Raw genomic sequence first — 17,754 nt, 5'->3', positions numbered from 1 at the left:
CTTTTCATACTGTTATCACAACCATATAACTGTAGTTAAGACAGAATTTACTTTACACTTTCTCACAGAATTGGAGAGCAAACTCACACAGCAAGGAAACCTGACTCTACCAATCACAGAAGCCTATAAGACGCTGAGTTTACAGGCCAGAAGCTTACTTCCAATCTATGGCACTGGGCAACAGCTCACAGATTCTGACATCAGATACTTAGCATTAGTACAGTCCAAAGTTCAGTATTTACAAAACCAGCTTGACATGGCACAGTCCAAAGTTCAGTCTTACAAAGCCAGCTTGACAAATCACATACAAAAGTTAAGTCCTTGCAAAGTCAGCTTGACAAAGAAAACAAAAATTCCGAACAACTTTCACAGAAAAGAGTGTGCTCAAATCCCGTTTAGCAGAAGCACAGAAGGATAACTCACACTTACAGAAGCAGTTAGATGAGTGCAGGCAGTTGTATGAGAAAGCTGAAAAAGTAGTTTCAACAAAAGTTAGTGAAATCTACAGACTAAAATCTCAGTTTGAACAAAAAGTAATAACTGAACCAAGGGAAAAACTATCAGAGTTATCTGATGCACAATCTGGTATGTCAGACATTAAACAGCAGAAACAACTTGCAGAAAGTCTTCAACTTGGGAAACAAAGTATCACAACAGAAATGGAAGAGAAAGGTAGGAGAAAAGGTAGCTTTATGTTTTCAAAAAACAATTACTGGTATGTTCTCCTATCAAATGCTTAGATGACAGTGATGCAGTATAGAAATCAGTTTGTTTTTTAAAGTGTAATAAGTATTTATTTGTTTTTTAAAAAAAGTAATATTGAGGACTGCATATTGCACTTGCTGATGGTGAAGCAAACTGATAACAGAATACTTGACCAAGATTATCTATCTAATTACGGTTATTTTTGTAGTATGTACAATAAAAATGTTGTGCTTTAGGAATTTGGCAACATGGTTCTGAAGGAAATAAACTTCATACATATTGTGAATATATTTGGAGCAAGTAGCCAGACAATTAGTCAGCAACAAACTCCTACATGGTACAGTAATACTTGTGTATTCAGAGATAACTTCGAATATAAAAGTTTTTTAAATTAAAACATTTCACCATATCTACTGATATGATAGAACAAAGTTGCAGCCTTTTGAGATCACTTTTGTGAGAGTGAAATTGACATCAATTTGTAACAGTTCTGTTGTTTGTTTTTCACCTTTAGCATGCTGTATGTGTGTTTCTGTTGTAAACCGAATTATTCTTTTATTACAAGGTAGCAATTTTCGAGACCATTTCAAAACTGTTTAGACTATGTATATCAACATATCCCAGAAGAATGTGATCTAAAGCACTATTGATTTGTCAATGTGAAAATGGCATATAGATACCAGCACACAATATTATGCCGATATTTTATTTATGAGGTGAATAGCCTACTTGTGACAGTCATTTAAGTGACCATATCTCTAAAAGTATTCTCTACTAAACAGTGTTACATTTGTACCATCAAAAATTTACAGCTGGACACTGTTAGAAAGGTTTGAGTGCACACTACCAAATTTAACTTTCATTATGGAGCTATCAAATGCAGGGTGAAACTTACTGTCCATATAGTAATAGGGTCACCACTTTGCGTCATTATGGATCACAAAATCATGTTGCCTATCCATCTTGACCACCATGTACTATGAAAAATTATAAAATACCCTGACCAAAACCACTGACTATCCTTTGAAATAAATTAGCCATAGTCCATAAATCACTGTGATAGTGCAAAAGAAATTTAGAAACAGGTTTTTAGTATTTTTTGCCTACTTTCTATATGATAAGAGAATGGAGGTGGATTTCATTGGTGGAAACATTTGCAGCCTTCCAAGGTCGCAAAAGAATCAATTTATCGAACTTAAAACTAGATGATTCCTTGCAGAAGCAAGGTCTGCCAGTTAAATTCAAACTTTAGAACTACCCCCTGGCTGAGGAATACAGACATGTCACATCCTTGTATTGGCCTGAATGGCAGAAATAGAGATTTACTTCCAGAATTTGATTGACTTGTATGCTTTATTCAATGTATCCTGTTTAGTAATTCATGCTTCACAATGATACACTTACATGGACGACTCATATTTCTGGGTCAGTAAGTGCTGATGATGTCTCTGATGTAATACACCTTATTACAGAAAATAAAGGATAATGGGAGATCATTTTCTATGGTGTTGTATTTGTTACACGAGGTACATATCAAAGTAGCTAATCCTGGTCTAATTCACAGGGACTGAGAACAGTAAAGTGCTCGATTGAGCGTCTAGTTTTACACTAACATCATACCCCACGACATTTATGTCTTTGTTTCATGTTTTGTCAATCTCTTTAAAAGGATATCCAATGATATTCACTTTCACATTTTCACTTGTTTATATGAATGTTATGTGTCAGAATATCTGACAAAATATTATTTTCAACTATGTTGTTTGTATGTAGGTGTCATTGATAGCCTGATGGATGATGGAAACAAAAAAACTAATATCACTGACAGTGATGAAGATACCACTCTACAACCAAAGATGACTGTAAGGAAAAGTGAGGTTTACCTCAAACCAAGAAACCGGGGATGGCTGGCAGTGGAGGAACTGTGATGGATGTAGCAACAGTAATGCAACCTTTAACGGTTGGAAAAGCAGTTGGGAGAAAAGACATAGCACTGTCAACAGAATTAACCAGAACATCTCTTACAGAAAAGAGAGACCTTAAGGAAAAGGAACAGGTTACCATTGAAACACGGCACCATAAAGGTAATGTAACTTTTTTAGAAAAAAAAAAACCGGCCAAAATATGTCATACCTCATCCAAAGGGCTACACAAGGACTAAATCCCTTTTAATAATATGACAGAACCCCATGGCCTTGGAGGGCACTCTGTGGCGTTCCGAAGGTATATCTCTCGGGATACGGTGTATTCTGCCTGTACTTTTCCTCGCTTCGCTCGGAAAAGTTATTATTACATATGTTTCCTAATTTGTCGATCGCGGTCGAAAAAAACAGCCAATCACGACACGGCCTGATCGCAAATAGATTCTTTATAGTGCGCATTGATATGCTGTCAATGAACTTTTCATCAGCTGTGAGCTCACTGATTGGCTAGGGAATACGTTCTACCATTCATATGCAAATATTTGATGCAGCGTACCGAGTTCACTATATCACTGTATTTCCATCTCGACTATTAGGCCAAAAAAAGAAAAAGAAATGTTTCTGGTCAGCGCGCGCGTCACTTGAACAACAGCGCGTCACCTTTTTTTTCTGTTTGTGGCCGGCGGCCGTGGCTGACACCAAACCAAAATGGCTGAAGAGAAAGAGAAAATTCTTTGGGGGCATGATCAGTGACTGCATGAACAGTATATATGTGACTATATTGATAAAACTATAAAACTGACCCTCCTCCCTCCCTTGAGAGAAAAAAAAAATAAAAAAATAAAATGCGCGTCGCCGCACCATTTTTTAAAGAAGGACCTGACCAGAAACATTTCTTTTTTTTTTGGCCTTAAAGACAACAAAAACAGACACAAACAGAGACGTTTCAGGACAGAAATCTTAAATATTTTAAATACATGTGAGCAAAATTGGTATTTAGAGTAACAAGATCAATTGCAATAAAAATTACAATGACTGAAACTTCCAAATTGTATGCGAAATTAGACTAATCGGAGTCCGAGTACGACTGTCAGATTTACGGTTACGTACGTGAAATGCACGGTGATGTTCGGACATCTGGCGAAGAAAGACGCTGTTGAGAGTTGTTTTCTGAGGCGGTGATGTTGAATGTAAAGTTTAAGACTCCTTCGGTGATTTGAGAATAGAACGGGTAACTGGTTTTGAACTTGCTGGCTACACCATTGCAAGGATTGCGAAGCACTGATTGCCGCGTTGTCGCAGGAGCCGATCTATCACATTTGTCTTTGCCGTGGCCGACACGGGTATGTATCGCTTGTCGATGTGCTCGGCCCGGGTACTCGGTCACGGCACGGTCTCTCTATCACGGTCCCTCTATCACGGACCGAGGTCACGGGTTGAATTTGTCATCAACCCAACTCAATATTATTCATTTGCCGTTGTTTATGGTAACTGGATATTGATCGCGAATCTAGCTCATAGGCTACTCTTCGTCGCTGTTTCTGTACGATGACGTAAACTGGCAAGATTTACGTCACTGTCATGGGTCAAGCTCGACTGGTACAAGTTTCCATTGTTATTGTCCGAAGCCAGTCGCGGGTCGTTGAAAACAGCAACTTCGGGACGCGTTTCCATAACGGTTTTTCTGTTTATTTTTTGCAACCTGACGAGAGCTTTGACGTCTTCGGTCGAGAGCGCATCTTGGCTTCGGTGTACCTTCGCCGGTACACCGCTTCCATCGTAGTCACAGTATTTTGTTCCGTCCGTGCCGAGATATTAGTTTCACTTCGATAATAAAATTCTGATTCCAAATGTTCAAAATAAATACAGTTCTGCCAATCGTAATAATTATTTTCTTCCACAGATATACAATCCGCTTAAGTATTTATTGTTGTTCAGGAGCCGGCAACAATATTTACCAATAGAAAGTAGTACGGGATAATAACTAATTTGCATAATTTGCATAATAATGGCACGTGACCTGTTTTTGAAATGCTATGAAGTTGATAAAACGCGTGAAATACTTTGCTGAAAGCAAGCAATTAGTAAAATATTTAAAAGCAGTGATAATTAGCTCAATCAAAAGCTAAAATACTTAGAAAAGTGTCACAATTTTTAGAAAATGCAAAAAATATACAGGGACTATATTATCTCTGTCTGTGAAAATACCAACTTTATTTCGTTGTCAAAAGATTGGTAATCTGTGGTACATATGTAATAATATCGGATATGATATTTGTGTATTGTTACTGAAACAATTTGTTGAAAAACACTTCGAACAAACTGCATGCATTTAATAGCAGAATGAAGATTTGAAATGAATAAGTGGATTTTTAATCCAGGAAAATTCTTAAAATAATTTCATCTTAAATTAGCAAACGCTTGCCACAAGTTTAATTTGATTAAAAAAGGCATACTAGCTATAAAAACACATGTTTACAGTATGGTAATAGGCTGAAGGTAGATCAAGCCACGTCATTATGAGTGGATGAAAGTTGAGCAATAGATAGAGAAGTACATTTATCATATCATGTGAGAAGTTGGGGATCTTCCTTCTGAATAAATTCCAAACTCATCTCAACTTCTTGGGTAATAAATTATTCAAACTGCTTTTCAATGACTGTAAAATCACATAACTGAATGTGACTTACTATTTAGAAGGATTTCTTATCCGTCAACAGAGAAGAAAGGTCTGATGGCATTTTCGGCAGAATTGTCAAACTATTCTCTGGTGTTTCAGATGAAACAGGGGGCAGTACAGTGATGTCTAGAAGTGAAAAGCAACAGATGGGTTCAGTTACAGCCTGCAGTGAAGAGCTGCCTAGTGGTCCCGCTTCCTCTGAGATATCTGGTGGTAGAGTGACTCATGGTAGAAAAAAGAAACAGAGTGGTACGGTTAGTAGTGAAGCCTTCCAAAGCGGTTCGGTATCTGCTGAGACGTCTGGTGGTAAAGCAGCTGTCAGAAGTAAGGAATTTTCAGGTGAGTACCAACAGTGTCAAATGACTTATACCAACCTGCGACAAATATTATCTCTTTTGGCCTAGAATTTTGCCTGAAAACAAGGCAATTTTTTTTGTTCACAGTACTATTAACAACAGAAATTCTCCAGCACAGTTATAAATTTTTGCAAATAGTTATTGCAAATCTCTGATACGTTTTTGCAAATGCATTTATTTAAATTAAGTATATCTGCCACAAATACATTCTAATTCTAATTTTTCTCAGGGCCAAGGGGTTTTGTTGTTCTTGTTTGATTCATTACGAAAGTATTTTTGTATAAGAAATTCGTCCAATGTTTGCTTGTGTTAAAGTATGTATGGTTGCAGTGACTAAAGATAAACAGTGAGGAGTGTTTATGAGATTTCAGAAATTTGCTATGGTCACTTTTCTTGTTTTGCCCAGAAAAATACTGACATATCTCTTAATCTGCTGCTTACAGTGTTGGATTTGAAATATGTTGCATGGTTATGTACTTGGAAAAGAATAACTTCTCCTTGTTAGATGTTGGACAATACTACAGGTACATGTACAGAAGTCATTTGAAAATGACTGTATGGCAATATAATGGGATACAAAACTGCAGTACATGAAAGGGCTCTGACTACATGATGTTTTAACTTTCGAGTTATCTCATTGTGCAGTGTTCAACTTCTTGCATACATTTACTTTGTCATGACATTTCATCTTTGAAGTATTCACCAGCTGCCATGTCTCCACAGAACAATGCAAAATGATACCATTATAATTAAGTTACCTTACTTTTTGATTTGCATAACCTCAATTTCAATTCAACGTTTTTACAGTTTTGAAGAAATATCGACCTGCTATGAGGTCACTCAATCCCTGAAATTTTGGCTTTTGATAATAAGTCTCTCTTTCAGTTGGTTACAGTAGAGATTTCATTTGTTTATCAGGTAGTTGCATGGAGGCAGCCATATTTGGGTGCGGCACATATTTATTGTTTGTCTTACTGAAACCTCCCCATGCAGTCCCACTCAGTGGATAATTATACTTCAGTAAACATCTCCGAGTAAGAACATTTCTATGAACTACTTTTAATCTAAATATGAAATCATGAAAATAATGCCAAAAGTTACAGCTCCTGTGCCTTTAAAATATCCTCAATTGTTTTGGTGTCATCTTAGATCTTCACTTGCTTAAAAATCTAACAGTTTTATGCTGTAGAGGAGCGCTACAGTTTCTTTTATTCCTACTTTTCACATAAACCCACAGAATTTAACTACTCCATTTCTTATGTATGCAAAAGTATTGCTCACACATTTCAAAGATGAATCAATGGAAACTGCACTACTAATGCATTGTCATTGGCCCATGTGAAAGAAATTTAATGTTATCAAGCTACATGTATGCTAAAGAATCAGGGGGCTTATAATTATTGAGGCAGTTCAATTGTCAGAATTGTCCATAAATAATCGCCTGCTACGGTAAATTTGGAAACAAATCATGAAATAGTAGTAATACCGCTTCAAAAATATATGTTGTTTCCTTGAGGCGTTGCAGTAAGATAAAGCCAGAAGATTGTAAATGGCAAGTGCTAGTTAGAGCACCCAACAAACTGCGCAACTCATTGACTCATATTCTCGTTGACATGCAGAATTCATACATAATGCATGCATTATCATTAATTACCGATATTGTCAGTAACCTGATACGAGAAAGCTAGTTTGAAGCACTGTATATTCACTGGCACATGCTTCTATCAAACCATCAAACCTTACATGTAGCTCTTCCATTTGTGACTTCAAACATGAAAAAACAACAGGTCACCAAACTTCAAATATGAAAAGGTAAATCCTTTCAGCAGTTGAGTTGACAATTATCACCACAAGATGACAGGCTTATCTGAAAATCATGCATGGTGATGTGCAAGTAAAAGACATGTACTAATATCGCACTGCCTATTGTTCTCTACTTCCAGAATCTGAACTGGAAACTGTAGTTCTGCATGACCATCACATTGGTTTTTGCTGTCTATCAAATGCAAAGGAGAACGGAGAAAATCTATCCAATGCGGACACTATGACTGCTCCCTTTTTGATCATTCATTACATGTAATTGAAATTACAGTTTGCAGTAAATATTTTGATAATGTACAAAACATCAGATAATCAGATTGCAGATTGTTACCAGTATAAGTATGTGCTCCATTGCTATAACAATTACAAACATGATTCAATTTGGTATTCTCCATTTATATTAAAGGGCCACTAATGCTAAGTTTTAATGATTTTTTTTCATTTTTTTAAATTTCATATGTCATTTGTAAGTTCTTACACTACTCCAAAACGAATGTTGAAATATCCATAATTTAGATTGCCGACATAGCGTCTATATGTGTAAAATGCACTGTCAATGTTTGCATTTGAATTCTGCACCAGAATTCAATTGTCAACAATAACATCGTAGTTTACACAAGTACAGGCCGAATTGACAAGCTGAATACTGTATATATCAACTTGCCTTTGGAAGTAGAACAAGAAATTATGATTGACATTAAAACAAAAATAGTGAAAAAAAACATAAAAAGTTGGCATTACTGGCACTTTAACTTGGGTCCCATATTTTGAAATTTCAATAATTGTGAAATATTATTCACTTTCTTAGTTTTTTCTCGTGAAAGGAACAAAGAACAGTAAAAGTTCTAACAAAGTTCACAAAATACTCACAGATATTTACTGTTGGTGCAATCAGGCCTAAGTAATTTCTCTTGCTGTTTCCATTTGATGTCCTCATGCTTACGCACTCTTCAATGATAGCATCATTAAAATTTGATACAGTCAGCCCTACACTTGATATCTTTGTACGTGTAAGCTGAAAGAAATTGAGAATTTAATTTAATCTGTTACATCACTTTCTATTGTACTATAAATGAAATGGTCTGTGGTATTTTACCAAAGTCAGCCAAATAGTATATGCAAAATTAAAAAGACGATTGAAGCAATCACATGGACATATTAAACAATGCTAAATTAAGAACCTGCATGCTCATATTTTGAAGGAATTATAATGCTTCTGCTCCACCAAGTCATGTTACTTTTGAAAAATATTTGTCCAATCTGATAGAAATGATAAAAAACAAAATTTCCCACCGCATTTGTAAACAATGTACAGGAATGTTTGCTACATTATGCTGACTTGTCTCCAAAACGCTAAAAAACAAAGTTCCTGCATGAAGTGTTCCCTCTAAGCTCCAGCTGCTGACTGAATGCTGATGCTGTAACCCTCATTAACACCTGTGTTGCCCCTCTCAGGTATTTAATCTCACTCTTGTGAAAAGGTGGAAAGGTCTATGACTGAAAGCTTTCTGCCAGATGACCTCTTTGTTCTGCAATAATATAAAATATAATGAAACTGACATGCTGATGCTCCATTTGTGCACTTTACATGGAAAGTCATCTTGAATCCCGAGTTTGAGAAAATTGTGTAAAAACAGACACTTAGGGAAAGAAACCAGTACATGAGTAACACCACTACTTTCAAAAGGGATGTCATAAAGTTGAAAACAGAGCTAAATGCAAGCCTGTAATTTTGAATTTTTACCATCCTAACCCGTTTTGTTGCGCACATTAATATAATCCACAGCAGACATGAATTATGACTGCTTCCCCGCAAAACATCAGTATACTCAGTGGCCAAGCATAAATATGATACATGTACAATTCCATGCAAATAACCTGTGGTTTGCTACCCTTCTTCGAATGCATAATTGGGACAGGACTGCCCAATGACAGAAACATTTCTTGCATATTGTATGTCACGTTTGATGCGTGTGTTGTAAATCTGCTGTATGTTTGTATAGCTACCCTTCTATGAATGCATGATTAGGACAGGACTGAGCCAGGTGGATCTAGCTCTCACCTGTGACTCTAAGAATCTGTACCATGCACGACGACCACACCCTGCTGAACTGCATCAACAGGTAGGCTAAACCAGTCTAGGGTAATTCATTGATGGCCTATATCCTCTGTGAGTTAGTGTTATTTCCAACATTGTTCACCACAGGGCCTGTTGACATTTTCAACACATAGGGATCACTCAATGGCCAGCATAAAATAAGACCATGTAAATAAACTGTGGTTAGCTACCCTTCTACGAATGCATAATTGGGACAGAACTGCCAAATGACAGAAACATTTCTTGCATATTGTATGTCATGTATGATGCATGTTTATAAATCTGTTGTATATGTTATCCTTCTATGAATGCAATCGGGACTGGGGTGGGTTGGGGCATGTCAAGCCTTAAGATTATTGGCACCTCATCCAACATTAGTTATCACCACCACCCAGATCTCAGGTGTTCTGCGACTAAGTACCGGTACTAGCTGTAGCATGCACAACGACCACACCCAACTGAACTGCCTGTACAGGCAGGCTACACAAGTTTAGGGTAATTCACTTATGAACTATATATCCTCTGTAAGTGGGTGTTATTTCCAATAATTTGTTCAACACAGGGTCTGTTGATTTTCACACATGGGATTACATAATTCACCTTTTGGCAACATTGAATAATCCACAGTGTAATAAATTACCAACAATTCTCTTTGATTTGAACAATGAAGGTAACTTTTTCAGTGCTGCATATAAGCAATAATATGAAGCTTCAGAATGATGGTTAGATACTGTCTAGTAAAAATAAATTTAGATATTGTCAGTGAAAATCTCAAAATAATAATTAAATAGCCATAAAAGTTACATTCTGTAGGTACAACATATGCTATACTTTTAGGCAGCAAGTTATGACCTAAAGGGTCCTTTCTGAAGAAAACTTAGGACGTAAATTTCTTTTGTCTTTTCCATTGGAAAAAATCAATATCCTTTTGTTTCATCAAACAGGTGCAATTAGTCTCCCTACTTTCCATCACATCATTCTGTATGGCTGAGGCCACAATCTCTGGAAAGTTTTACTCAAATGCTATCTCCTTTCACAATCGTGCATCCCCCATTATTTTTCAAATTATTTTAAAAGAGAATTGAAAGAATGATGTGCTTTAAAGTACTTTTTCAGAATTTTTACAACTAGTTCGGGAATGTATGTACACATGGGAGACATGGTAGACTTGACTGAGGAATCTCTGATGGTACAAATCATAATGAATCATGGGAAATCTCCAGTACTGCGATACCTGTACTTTAGACGACTTGCTAGTCCAAACCCTGAACATGCATTTCGTCAAAACTGATATCTGTTGCACTGTATATGTGACACACAATCTCAGTGTTGTCAAAGCGTGAAGCATGGACATTGACAAAAAGGCAGATATCTGAGTAAATTATATATCAGTTTGAGCAGATACTGATAACAGAACACAATAGGAAATTATTTCCCTATATCTGATTAAATTGTATATTGTTGATCTGTTTATAATAAAAACTTTACTGTACCTTCGTTCATTTGATTCGGGTACCTGCAAATCTACAGTAGAGTATCCAACATTCAGAGTTCCAACTCTATCATACATAAAGCTGTCGAATCTGAGAAAAAAATAGTTGTGAAACTGCTGACATTTCAGTTCAGAATAATCCGTATCCTCTGAAATTGTATACTGGTAATGGGTATAAATTTAGTAAATTCTCGATGAGATTTAAAGTCGCTTCGTACGGCAAGTCACCAAGCTAAGACATCACAGTCAAAACAGCTCGGCTAAATCTCCACCCTTAATATCATTCAACATAACAAATTGCTGTGATTCAGAAGGAAGCAGCAAACATGGAGAGAGAAAGCGAATTAATCAATCACCGGACACAATTATCCGAGATTTAGTAAAACTTAATAAGATTACTTGTCGTCATCATATCAATAAACAGTATTTGTTGACAAAATAGTATGCATCAACTATCTCCGTACAGAAAATATGACTAGGAAAATACTTTTCAACTGATTTAAATTTAAGTGTTGCTATGGCAACAGTGACTTCATTAATCAACCAAATAAAATTTTTACAGACATAACAACAGTCAGCTTAAAAACGGGTACAATATATATACAGAAAAAACATGTTTCCATCGTTTTTCGATTGATGAGCGAATGTGTAATAGGGATTTCTTCGGTTGCTTACAGATATTTTTTCATTTGATTGCATTTAAAGTTGTAGTCATTAGTATCACCATAAAGCCATCAATTGCTGATAAAACGGTGTACTTGATGTTATACAAAATGCATTTTTAAAGAATTTTCAGAGAGGATAAACTTGTATAGCACGTAAAAGTATTTCCGGACAAAAAACAGCAAATGTGTTGCTACGACAACAGTTTTCAAGAAGATATGACTCCATAATGAATTTTGACCCAACATTTACAAGTCGCTATGGCAACACTGATTTTTCATTTCACAATTATCAATCAAATAAAACTATTTTAAACACATGACAAAAAGCAGCTTATAATGATGTAACATTGTGTACAGAAGCAATACATTTGTTGATTGGTGACAAAATACTAGAGATTTCTTTGGTTGTCGACATAGTTGTTTTTAACAAAATCTGTATTTTTTTCATTTATGTCACTTCAAGGTCATTAACTGCTAAAGAAACGATGTGCTTGGTATGATCTTGAATGCATTTTGAAAGATTTTCAGTCAGGATAAATTTTTTGAGAAGATATACACATAAAAGCTTTTTTGAACCAAATACGGCAAAATCGTTGCCATGGCAACACAGATTTTCCTTAATTAGCTTAACAAGATCATCTTACCTAAATTACAACATGATAAAACAGAAGTCATCAAACACAAAAATACTAAATGTTAATCACTTCTCAAAATGAACAGTTTGAAGGAAACATGCACATATTTGGTTGCCATGGTAAAACGGTATTAAAATTAATATACTGGCAATTACAAATACAAACAGCATTGCAGCCACCTTATTTACTTTTGATGCAATAGAATTTGTATCAATATCTGTTTTAGGTTTCAAGGTATATGGGGTTTTATATGGTTTACACGTATTTCAATACATAATTTCTACTTTATGTGATATAACCTTAACCTTTAACCTTTCAGGGCGCTGGTCAAAGAAGATCATCAACGGCCATGAAAGTCAAAAACCTGGACAAAAGTTCAAAGGTGTAAGAGGTCTAGCATTCCACAATGATAAACTTTTAGTGTGTGACAGAGACAACAATATTGTACACATACTGAACAAAGATTACACCTGTGAAAAGGAGTTGGGCAGTTTCAGCGGTCAGTTTGCCAACCCATTCAAGCCATGGTCCATAGTTGTCTCTCAGGATAACCTCTACTTCATCCTTGATTACAGTAATGTGCAAATAGTGGTTTGTGATCAAAATAATAAAGTTATCAGAATAATTAGCCTACCTACAGACTCAAATCCTGGTGCATAGCTCTTGTGAAGGGTTTGTTATTGTTACGGATGTCAAAGGTCACCGTGTCCTGAAGTACAGCCACGATGGACTCTATATCGGAGAGATTGGCGGTCACGGCAGTGATGGCCGTACACGATTCCGGTACCCCTACTTTGTCGCTGTCAACAGTACGGATGTCATCATGGTGTCTGACTGTCACAATGACTGCATCAAGTGTTTTGACACTGAGTTCAATTTCCTGTACAAATACGGTTACCGCGGTACCGCGTATACCAGCAATGCTCAGCTGTACGACCCATACAGCATTGCCGTTGACGGCGCTGACAATGTTTATGTTTGTGATTACGGCAATGCCAGGATTTCGATGTGGAGGGGAGATGAACGTGGAGATGTCATCTATTCCAAGGTGAAGGGATCAACCCCTGGTACACGGCAGTGACCGCCGACGGGGATAGAATTGCTGTTGTTAGTGGATGGTACCATTCCCGTGATGAAATCGTAGTATTTTCTAAATAGACAGAAACACCAAAATGATGTGTAGTTTCATCAAAATATTGAAATTTGTTCAAAACTTTTTACGCGCTAATTTTAATCGTCACTCAAACGTGACAAAACGATTGAACTACACTGTTTACATCACCATCCAAACTAATAATCGATTATTTCTCAAATGTAGAACAGATATTTCAGGGGGAAATATTCAAAGTTGTTGCAGCTACTTCTCTTGAGTTTAAACATAATGAAATATAATAATTTCAGACACATTTTCCAAAATCCAGGAACTTTGACAGGACGTTTTGACAATCGACGGTGATTTGTCAACATCACAACACATGCATATGAGTCATGTCAAAAAATCAATATGGGGGTTATTTTCTGCATTTCCAAACAATATAGGAACTGAAATATTTAACATAATTGTCACTTCATGTCGCCAAAACAAGTGTACCAAAAGTCAGTTGTTTTGGAGAATTTGTACTGAGATATTTGAGTCAATTTGTCAAGAGGTGTGTTCTGCAATGCTGATTGCAGAACCGATCCAATCACATCTCAACTCGTAGAGAGTAGTGAATCAACAGTTGTGTGTGCAAAATAATGTTTTAAACATTACCTGCATATCCTCTATTATCTGATATGATCTATGGTTGAAAGATTTCCAATCAATATATTCCAATATAAATGACATAATCCATGATCACGACGCCGTCGACATGATGTACGTCCAATCCTATCACCGTTCAATTTGCATTGGGGAGCGACTTGTGAAGCTAAAGGGCGCTATCTGGTAGAAGAGCAATTTGGGGACATAGCTTTTGGGATATGGTATGGAAGTTGTTTTTTTTATTTTGAGCACAGCAGTCGTTTCATTTATTCAGTGGATAAACTGATTGTAGGAAATTATAATATTAATGAAAAGTGTTATCGTTCACAATGTTTACAGTGTTTTGTCCAATATCGGTGAACAGCTAAATATCACAGTCTCTGAAAACTTCTCACCCAATGTTGGCTGCACAACCACAAGGCTAAAACTTACATCAGTACGGTCGATCCGCTAAAGACTCCCAAGTTTCAAGTTTATCCAATTAGTTAAAGAACGCAATTAATTTATCACTTAATTTGGTTCAAATCGTCCTAATATTGCAGTAGCAAGACATGTCACTTTTGAGTACTTTATGGCAACTTGGCTGCAAAAGTTTCATGGACATTTGCATGCATGGCGCTAGAATTTCGTAGGGACCATGAATCGGCTGTCTACAATGCTCGTGGCCAGGGCTGCGTTCAATTATGATCCTTGGGGAGCCCTAAGTGACGTCATGACGTTACGATGGGGCTCCCCGGGAAGTGGGAAAATCGAACGTTACCGAGGGAACAAAATGACCGACGACAACAACAATACACCTGGAAATCAAAGATTTTGCCACAGATTGGCTATTTTTTAGCAAATTTATTTTCAACAACTCCAGCATGTCACGTCAACTGTTTTGATTAACTGTACCAACCAATAGGGCGATTTTTCTCCATGAGCACTAGTGTTGTCTGTTTATCGTCCGCCATATTATAATAATAATATTTTATTGCTTGCTTGTAAATATAGGATTTACATCACATTTGTGGCAATAAAAGTGTGATAAAAAATAAGTTCAAATTTTTCTCCAATAAAGATGAATACAGTATAATAAAGTACCTAATAATAAATATAACTAGGTATTTCTTTGTTTATATAGTAAAAATATAATCTGCAAGTTGTTCCTTAAAAGATAACTCTTGTTTTGTTAGTAGAGAAATAAGTTGATTTTCTGTTGTATCGTTTGAGAAATTGATTTGAATGAAAAGGTTCTTTCTTTGGACGTTTTATTTCTGACAGACTAATAAAAAGTTTGTTTCATCTTCAATACTAGTGGTGTTACACTAGTGCAGTATCTTTCAGTAATTGGGGTTTTTGGAACAGTATGTCTCCGTTTTTCAATTGGATCATGATTGCTAATACAAAGTTTGGTGAGTAATTTTCTTTTCTCACCTTGTAACTGTGTTGAGTAGGGTTCTAATCTAAAATTATGTTTCATTTTAGCGTACATTCTTTGTTTACTATTTTCATCAGTGATCAAATTTTCCAAAAGACTTCATAATTGTTTGTTAAATTCGTTTTCATTAATCCAGTTATAGCTTTAGGGTGCTTAAGTGACGGAGCTTTATTTTTTCTTTAATTAAAGCACTTAAACAGTTAACCAGGATCTATTGTTAGTGTTGCTTACAATTTGCTCCAGAAAAGCTTCTTTAGCAAGATTACAATGTAGAAGTTGTGCAATGTGAAAGTTTAACAAAAACACGATTGGAACTAATTTGGGATAATAAGATTTTCATATTTTTTAAATTTCTCAAAAGTGTTAGTTGCCGTATAGCTGAATGTTGCAATGTTACAAATTTTTCATAAAAACAAGAGCGTGATGTTAACAGAAAAGCAGATGAGATTACATTTGTAGATTAAATCGACATTACTTTACCATCCACTTATCCCAAATTAGTTCCAATCGTGTTAATATTAAGTTTGATCTCAAATAGGAGTGATAATTGTTCTAGTTCACCCTCACAGCGATATTACAAGCTTGTCTATTACACTGTATGTTCTTACAAAATTTAAGGTGAGTTTTTTCAATTGCTGAATTACCCCACTTCTTGTAAACCATGAAATCTTGTCCCCAATCTCTGAGCCATACAGTAAAACAGGTTTAATGAAAACATTGAATAAATGTAGGGGAACTTTTCTTTCTGTTGTGTAATAAAACCGTTTTTAAACTATACAAAGATTTTGCTACTTTATCAGCCAAATTTTTTATTGTGTCACTGAAACTATCATTTGATTTAATTGTCAGTCCTAAGTATGTATAGCTCTTAACAGATTTGATGCATGTACTACCATAGTTAAATAAGTGTTTATCTATCAAAGGAGATTTGATTTCTGTAAATTAACACCAAGTTTCCAATTACAGCAAAATGTGTGTAGAGTATTTAACTCCCTCTGCAAACCTTCTTTTGAAGTAGAGATTAACATAAGGTCATCAGCGTAAAATAATGAGTTAATTGGAGTATTATTCAACACTGGTGGTTCAGTATTTACTTTGTCTAGATTTGTTTTCAAGTCATTGACAGATGAATTGAACAGACTTGGACTTAGAACAGAGCCCTGCTTTATTCCTTTTTCAACTTTCAGGCTGAGCGAGACAAAATTATTGTTTTGATGTGTATTTTTGTGTTAGTGTACATGTTTTATAAGTCTGTATAATTTGCCATTAATGTTATTTTTGAGAAGTTTATGAAAAAGACCAACTCTCCATACCGTGTCGAAAGCCTTAGCAAAGTCAACAAAACAAACATAAATATTCTACTTATTGTTCATATATTTGTGTATTATTGTCTTCAGGGTAAATATGTGATCTATTGTGCGATGGTATTTGCGAAATCCAGCTTGATTATTATGCATAATATGATTGTCATCTAAAAAACTATTTAGCCTTTCATTTAGAATGTAAGACAGAACTTTTCCTACACAGCTTCCGACAGAAATGCCCCTATAATTTTTTGGGTCATATTTATCTCCCTTTTTAATTAAGTGTGTCATACATAATGCTTGTATTCCAGACGTCTGGAAAGCTTGACGTATCTAAATCTGCATTAGATAATTTAGCTAAGGGTTTACATAGAAAGGAGGAACCATGTTTTAACAACTGTATACAAAACTCATCCATCCCTGCTGCTTTTTTACTTTAATTTCTAATTGCTGATAACACTTCTTTAGTTGTTATTGACTTATCCAGCTGCTGATTAGCCTGATTCTTAGTTTCTTCAGATGTTAAACTATCAATATTTGCTGTTGAAAATCATTATACCTGTCATTTTCAATTGAGTAAGAATTTTTGTAAAATTCCATCCATGCTGATGCTGAGATACAATTTTTAAACAATTTTAAGGACTTGATCAATTTCCATATACCGTGTGAATTGTTAGCATGTAGACTGTTTAGTTTGTCTACGTTGTTTGGCCAGAATTGCAATTTCTTATCTTTAACAAGTTTTTTAACTTATTTTTCTTTGTGTAATAGATAATTTTCAACTGACTGTCATATGGAGCTTTATTTAATAGTTTAGCTGTTGCTATTAGGTCCCTTTTTAGCTGCATCACAGCTTTTGTCAAACCATTTTGATTTCTTTCTCTTTAATTTTTTCTTTCTCTTCTTTTGTCT

At 35.6% G+C, this 17,754-nt stretch overlaps 1 protein-coding gene across 1 annotated transcript; it reads left to right on the top strand.

The window, feature by feature from the left end:
- Positions 1-3: 3 nt before the first annotated feature.
- On the top strand, positions 4-13,949 carry LOC139139044 (uncharacterized). The gene is made up of 4 exons (XM_070707792.1): positions 4-672; positions 2,479-2,789; positions 5,407-5,646; positions 12,694-13,949. The coding sequence occupies exons 2-4, from the start codon at positions 2,609-2,611 to the stop codon at positions 13,032-13,034; spliced, it is 762 nt and encodes a 253-aa protein (XP_070563893.1). The 5' UTR covers positions 4-672; positions 2,479-2,608; the 3' UTR covers positions 13,035-13,949.
- Positions 13,950-17,754: the final 3,805 nt, after the last annotated feature.

Source organism: Ptychodera flava, chromosome 1, assembly GCF_041260155.1.
Source record: "Ptychodera flava strain L36383 chromosome 1, AS_Pfla_20210202, whole genome shotgun sequence".
NCBI lineage: Eukaryota > Metazoa > Hemichordata > Enteropneusta > Ptychoderidae > Ptychodera > Ptychodera flava.
The sequence above is the reverse complement of the archived record's forward strand: the minus strand, read 5'-3'. Positions and strand labels throughout refer to the sequence as shown.

What these genes read in the sequence shown, in the direction of transcription:
- LOC139139044 (XM_070707792.1), top strand. Translation starts at nt 2,609, where the DNA reads ATGGCTGGCAGTGGAGGAACTGTGATGGATGTAGCAACAGTAATGCAA. An exon ending in TGAAACACGGCACCATAAAG is followed by an intron (nt 2,790 to 5,406) that starts GTAATGTAACTT and finishes CTGGTGTTTCAG; the next exon opens with ATGAAACAGGGGGCAGTACA. An exon ending in CAGAAGTAAGGAATTTTCAG is followed by an intron (nt 5,647 to 12,693) that starts GTGAGTACCAAC and finishes TTAACCTTTCAG; the next exon opens with GGCGCTGGTCAAAGAAGATC.